At 52.6% G+C, this 6,984-nt stretch overlaps 1 protein-coding gene across 7 annotated transcripts in view; it reads right to left on the reverse strand.

Moving 5' to 3' along the window:
* ARHGAP23 (Rho GTPase activating protein 23) overlaps positions 1-6,984 on the reverse strand; it is a 145,322-nt gene that overhangs the window by 53,360 nt on the left and 84,978 nt on the right. For 6 of the 7 annotated variants that reach the window (XM_025191117.1, XM_014525349.2, XM_025191115.1 and 3 more), the window contains exons 3-4: positions 6,067-6,091; positions 2,634-2,726 (exon numbers count right to left, since the gene is read on the reverse strand). In XM_025191117.1, coding sequence (XP_025046902.1) covers positions 2,634-2,726; positions 6,067-6,091 — 118 coding nt within the window. Of the gene's footprint in view, positions 1-2,633; positions 2,758-6,066; positions 6,092-6,984 lie in introns of all 7 variants that reach the window. The other variant, XM_025191118.1, reaches the window with a different exon arrangement.

Consider the following 6,984-nt stretch of genomic DNA (forward strand, 5'->3'; position numbering starts at 1 on the left):
CCATAGCAACACAAGACACCCCTTAAAGACATGCCACTCAATAAAAGGTCCAACCATGCCCCAGGAGTGTCAGTGGGTCTCAGCACATTGAGAGGTCCCATCTGTCCTCACCAATGACCCTAGAGGCCATAAGGCACAGGAACCTGCTCTCCTCTGCACGCACATATGTAGTTTCCTTGTTCCAGTCTGTTGTGCAGACATGTTCCCCTCTGCAGCTGTCACAATGCCTTGACACAGGCCGAGCTAATGAGCGCCTGGTGCAAGGCAGCTGGATACAACTTACAGAGGTGATGGCAGCCTCTCTTGGCACCACTCTAAGCTCCTGGTAGGGCTCTTGATTGGTGTAAGTCAGTGCTGCTCCACTACTGTCAACAGAGCTGTGCTGATCTATGCCAGCTGACATCTGGCCCAGAGGATCTTATGCACTCATCGCCTTCCTTCCCTTTTGCTTCCTGATCATTTTAGCTAGGCAAAAGCCGTCCCACCCTGAGTTCCTGTAAAGCAGTTCCTGCTGGCGCCCCTGACACCTAGGGGACCAAGCTGCCAGGTTCTATGCTCTTGCATTTGACAGTCAACACTGGGCAGTGGCAGCAGCAACATGGTCCTTTACAATCTACATGACCGATTCATACAATGTCATACGAGACACGGGGCCATGTAATAGGGCTAACGAGACTGACCCCTCTCACCCACCCACAGCCCTGTGCAAGGTCCCCACTCTGAAAAGGCAAGAAATTTCTAGAACAGATCTGAAAAAGATGCAAGGATGATTTTCTCCCAGACTGGCAGCCCTCTGAGGTAAGGCCTGTTTGTACTATTTTGTGGCCAGTGGTGAGAACAGTGGAGCTCTCTTAAAAGTGTCCTAGTGTCAGCTGCAATAGAAATCACAGATAGGAACAATCTCAGGAGGCATCTCTCTCATTTTCTGGCTTAAGCATCTTAGCCCCAAAACACTGCAGTTGTGAGATGGAGAGAGAGATTCTGGCAACTCCTGAGTAACAGGGAACAGGGTGGGCATGAAGAAGAGGCAAAAGAGAAAGTGAATGAAAAACGGAGGAAAAAAGGGGGAAACCAGTGCATAAGGAATGTAGGGAATCCAAAGGCATGATCAGAAACTGTTGGCACACTTTTACACGTGCTCCACGTATGTGAGGGATGACACCTCCATTAGAGCAGCTCCAAGAGCCACTCTAATTAAAGCACTGCCATGTCTCCTGTATCAGCGTCTCCGCACTTCAAAATGGTGGTGGGAGCGCTTGAACTAACGCTCATTCAACAAGCTTTAGTTCAAGTGCCTCCATCGCCATTTTGAAGTGCGGTGATGCTGATACATGAGACACAGGAGGCTGGAATTCCAGTGCATCGGAGCAGCCTCCATGCTCCTGCATAGGCGCCCTTGGTTTCCAAATGCTCTGCAACACTAAAGAGGAAAGGCTGAGGATTCTCTACAGACCCAGACATACAGGCACACCTTGTTTCCACTCCTCACCCTACACTTGCTTCAATTAGCCCCAAAGTTTCTGGAGGGCAAAAAGCACGGCCAGCTCCCAAGCACAGATTCTATGCTGCTCAGGGCCAAAAGGTCCTGGGGGCCTCCAGATGGAAAGGGAGATTCACACCTTGATACAGCACACCCTGGCTTCACTGTTAGCTTTGGGTCCTACCAGCTTTCCCTGCTGATGGGACCGCCATGCTCCGCACCCCAAAGGCAGCTTACAAAGTACTGAAGAGCTGGAACAAGAGCAGTGCAGACAGCCCCAGAGGGATGAGGTTGACAACAAGGTGCCCAAGCCAGGCATGGGTTTATGGAGCTGGTACTAAGGATCCATTACAGCTCAGCCATTTCCTGTGCACCCTAGAAGTCCTGTCAGCTCCCTCTCCCCATTAGTTCATTGCCACTTCAGAAACAATTCTGGCTCTGACCCCAACTCCATTACCAGCCCCTGCTCCCCAGCTGAGTGGAGTCAAGATAGAGCGAGGGAACTGGCACGGGCCTGGAAAGAGCTGGCTGGAACTAGGAGGACTAAGTTCCCTTCCCTCCTATCTGTGTGAAATGGCTTTGCAGCCAATACAGGAGAGCACCTGCCTATTCCCCGCTCTGACCCCAACTCTGTTGCAGCCTCTCTCTTGATTCCAATAGGTTTTGGAGCAGGCCCTACATTTTACAGGCTGCCCCACCAGATTTGGACCTTGGGAGGAACAGGCCCTGCAGAAGGCAGGGGAGGATGAATTTGGGCCTCTCCCTGATGCAGTGTTTTTAGTTTCTTTTTCTTGTTTTTAATACCCATAATAAAAGCCTATCTTTCTCCTCGGAGCAGAGAGATCTGCCAGGCTCCAGCTAAGGCTGCAGGGTTTTGAGTGGCCATTGGAGTTTTTAAAACAGACTATTTTTCTCCCATTCACCAAAAGACATGGGATTAAAAGAGACAAAAAACAAACCAAACAAGGGGTTATTTCCCCACACAAGCTCCTTGTTCTCCCACAAGCAGCACTTGGCCACTGGCCTTTTCAGATTCCTCTCAAATCCCCTACACTCACTAAGGGGCAATCAGTGGTACCCAGTGTGGGGCAGACTGCAGCCAGTCCCTCAGACTGCTGAAGAAGCCAAAACACAGACACACACCCGCACTTACCTGTGCGGAGGCCAGCTTGGTGTGCAGACCCATCTTCCTTCACATTCTTCACAAAGATGGTGTCCATGGGCTCCAGGCGGCTCCGTTGGGGACCTGTTCCCAGAAAGGAAAGGACCATGACAGCCTGGTTGGCAAGGGAAGCAGGAGCATATCACAGGAGTTCCCCTTGCAGCACACCCACGCATGCATACACACACACACACACACACACACACACACACACCATTTGCACACATCTACCACAGGGTTCACACACACTTCATACAGAATATACCCACACACCAATTAAACAACCCCCGAATCATGCTTACACACTGTAGGTGTACAGGGCTAAACACCTCCCCCTCCCAAAGGACTATACCCTACCATGGCTGAGACATACCACCTCTTCCCAGAATGAAAGCCCAGATCATTCATTTTATGCTGGGTCCCCCATTGAACTCCTGGAGGCCCTGTGCCTTCCTAGGAGGAAAAGATGCTGCTAAAGGAGCAAGAACAAAGCCCGGAGTCAGCAGTCCAAAGGGGTAGCAGGGTAGGAGTGTAGAGTTTCACCAGAACTACATGTTCTCTTCCTATCACCCCCTCAGACTCAAAGCCCAGGTGCATTATTTTTGTCCTGACCCATCATCATCCCACAATCCTTTGCAGCTGTCAAGATCTGGGGTCAGGGCAAGAAGATGCGAGTGGTTTTGGGGTATGGGATGGGAAATGGCAAATGAGTGGGGGACAGCTATGGAGGAAGGAGCTTGGGGGTGGGGGGAGGCAGTATTTACCTAGAGAGACTTCATATCCACCTGCAGAAAGACCTGTGTGAGAGAGAGCCCAAAGGGCACTAGATTCCCATTGCTTGGGGGCCTTTGCAGCCTCTGTCTGTTCTTACTCTGCAGCCTGTCCGCTCCCCACAGGCCTGGCACCGAGTAAGGATCACCAACCTGAAAGCTCCTCATCAAGCAGGGAGCACTGCTATCTGTTCTGACTGCATCAGATCTGTTTAACTCAATGCCTGCCTTGAGGTGGAGTGCCTAAGCACTGTGCCTTAGCCCCATCTTCTGCACAATCCACAGCTCCATTAACCATAAGCAAGCCATTTCCGAACCTGCCACCTTGGCCCCTGACACCCGACCCTTGGCCTCAGGTCCACAAGATGGATCCCCCTGACCCTGGGCACTCCCATTCCTCAAGTCCTAGTAGACCCAATAATGCACCTGGAAGAAGTTGAGTCCAACTTAAATCTGGTGCCAGGAGCCAAACCACTCCATGACTCTGTCCAGAAGGGTAAAGAGTGAGCAGAAATGCAGAGAAGGCTGTAAGGGCACCAGGTGCAACAGTAGAGCACTGAGTGAGGATGCTCAAGGACTGGACTGAAATACATAGGCAACCCCCCAGGATGGATCCAGCAGAATTTCACAACACAGTGACGCTGACCTCAGATAACACCCTGCAGACATTGGGGGTCCAGCCCCCATTGACCACAGGACTGAAGAGAATTTGGTGTATTGCTGGAGGTGCAACAGGGTCCCTGGAGTAGTACAGCAAGGGAGGTTGATCATCAGTGGCAGGCAGAGCCATGCGTGAGGAACCCAAAACAGGAACAGCAGGGATTTGGATTGGTGGGGTGGCATTTGCAGAGTGGTTGGTGCATATGGAGAGCCCAGGACTGGGATGGCAGGAGTGGGGAGGTTGCAGGCCAGGGTTGAAAGGCACTAATAGAGCTGAGGAGGAGGACTAGAGTAATAAAGGGGCTGAAGGAGAGGACTGGAATACACAGGTCACATTGGCAGTGCTGTGCATGGAGAGGGCATCGAGCAAGACTAAAATAACTTGGGCCTTGCAATGAGGATGGATGAGCTGCGACAGCCCAAAGTGCCCTGCATGCCTCTGACATTAGCCCGCTTCCTGAGTGCTACACTTGCCCACAGACAGACTTGATGGGCACTGGAAGGCAGAGTGCCTGTCTGTCACTGTCACACGAGGGATGCGACTCGGCACTGGCTTGGGGAAGGAAGCAGAAAACTAGTCCAAAAGGCACGCTGCAGGCCAGCTAAAGTCAAGGTGAAGCGGGACAGGAGTTATGTATTGAAGCTCCTGCAGCCTGGCACTGGGGGGGGGTGTCACTTGGCATCCACACATGCCCCCAAACCAAATGCTGCTGCCCCCTTTTCCACTAAGTTAAAGCTAAGGCAATAGCCTCCGAGGTATAAACTTCCATCAGGTCACAGATCCCAGCTGAAATCCCAGCATTAGCAGCACCAAAACCTATGAATAAGCAGATTCCCCTCCCCAGGAGCCAGCCAAGAGCCCCCAAAAGCCTGGGGAGAGGCAAGAGTGAGTCAGCTCTGGGGTGTGGATTGGAAGGTCCTTACTTATTTGTGGGGACATGGAGAGATCTGTAAGGACCCCCACATGGAGTATGCTGCCCTGGCCCTAGCCCCTCATGAACTGCACCTTGAAACAGATGTCACGTGCCAGCTCAGCCCAGCAAGCTCCCCAGCAGCGGGCAGGACAGGCTTCACTGAATTCTGCTCTGATGGTGCCATCATGCCCATTGGGAGATCAAGGTAATTACAGTGGGGTGGCCGCCGGGCAACTGGGAAAGAATAATGCCACCTCTGGAAAGAGAGCAAAGGGAGCAGACTTGCATGAATGGGTGTGGGGGCATCCATCCCCTGTAGCCCAAGACATGCCCCCACACCATCACCATTCACTGCAAGCACCCACATGAATGTCTGCAGCTATGAGGAAGCCAAGATTTCTACCAACTCCTTCCCAGGCCTCCTGAGCTGCAGCTAAATCGCTGATCCAGTTTATTTCGAGCCTATATTTAGGGTGGTGTTATCAGCTCAATGGCCATTAACTCCAAGAGGAGCTGGTGAACAGAGCCCCCATGACAGAAATACAAACACACACATGTCCCACCCCACCTGGCCACACTGTCCTTGGACAGATCCACAGTGCATATTTCTGCTCACTGAGGCCAGCTACACAGTTTTTGACAAATAAGCAGGTATCTGGGTTTTTTTCCACTAGTCTCTTTCTCAGTGGACAGACTGGAAGTCTGTGCTGGTCAATCTCACAGCATGACGGGGGAAGCTCCCTTCACCAGCCCCCCCCCCCCCCCACACATACTGGTCAATCTCACAGCATGACGGGGGAAGCCCCTCCCCCCCCCCCCCCCCCACCCACACATACTCACTCACCCTTACAGTCACAGGTACATACTTACTCATGCACCCACCAGACACACGCACATTCTCACATGGGTTGCACAAACTCACATGCACACACATGCTCACATAAATTCACACAAACATCACTCCATGCACCCACATGCCACACACACACACACACACAAGCACTCTCTCTCACTTGCATTCACACAGAGTATAGGCCATGTGAGCTGCAGGGGTGGGGGTGGCTACTGAAGAGCACTTACCTGCCGGGTTTCCATTCTCTTCCTCCTGCAAAGGGAAGACAGAAACACTTGTCACAGCTGAGCAAGAGGAGACCCTTGGGAGAGGCAGATTCTCCTTAAACTGTATTGTATCCCAGAAGGAGGAGGAGGGAGCAGGGGCTCCAGTGGCTCAGTAGGCAGAACTGGCCTGGAGATCCTGATTTCCAAAAGGGTGGCTGGAGCCTCCTCCCCTCGCCCTGTTGCTGCCTCTTGACTGTAACGGGAGGATATAAAATTAACTTTGGACACAGGATCTCCTCAGGGGCACAGGCACAGCAGCTTGGTGGGAGGGTGGGGAAGAGGGAGGGGTTTTCCTTCATAGTGACCAATCTAATCTGCCATCTGAGCTGCCAGCCACAGGGCAGGGAAGGCTAAGCCCAGGGGACAGTGCCAAGGCAGGCATGCCCTTTCGGCCCCCTTTGCTCAGGAAGCCCCAACGTGGTTATGCAGCTGCTGTGGGTGGGGACAAAGCTCAGCTCCTGTTCCTCCAAGCACTCCAGGCAAAAGGGCAGGCTGTTCTGTGGGGTCAGACTCAATGGAGCTGCCAGCTGGGCACCCTGCCTTCTGCACAATGCCAGCTAGGCATTAGCCCTTTGATGGATGCAAGGAGGAGGAAGCCTTCGCTCTCACCTGGATGATTAATGAACCCAATAGGGTGGGACAAACCAACCCAGCATCCTAGGGCAGTGTGCCTCGGGCTATGCTCACTTGGAGCCTTGGAAGTGCTAGCCCTGCCAGCTCCTCTCCCCAGGCTGTAGGGGAGATGAGATGAGGCATCTCAAAATTTGGGGTTTGATGCCTTCAGCAGCCTGTGCCAGCTACCAGGTGGGATATAAAGCTTCTGGCACCACCATCTGCCCTTCCAACTGAGAGTGAAAGTGACCCTCTCGACTCAACAAA

This window comes from Alligator sinensis, unplaced genomic scaffold, assembly GCF_000455745.1.
Source record: "Alligator sinensis unplaced genomic scaffold, ASM45574v1 scaffold1261_1, whole genome shotgun sequence".
NCBI lineage: Eukaryota > Metazoa > Chordata > Crocodylia > Alligatoridae > Alligator > Alligator sinensis.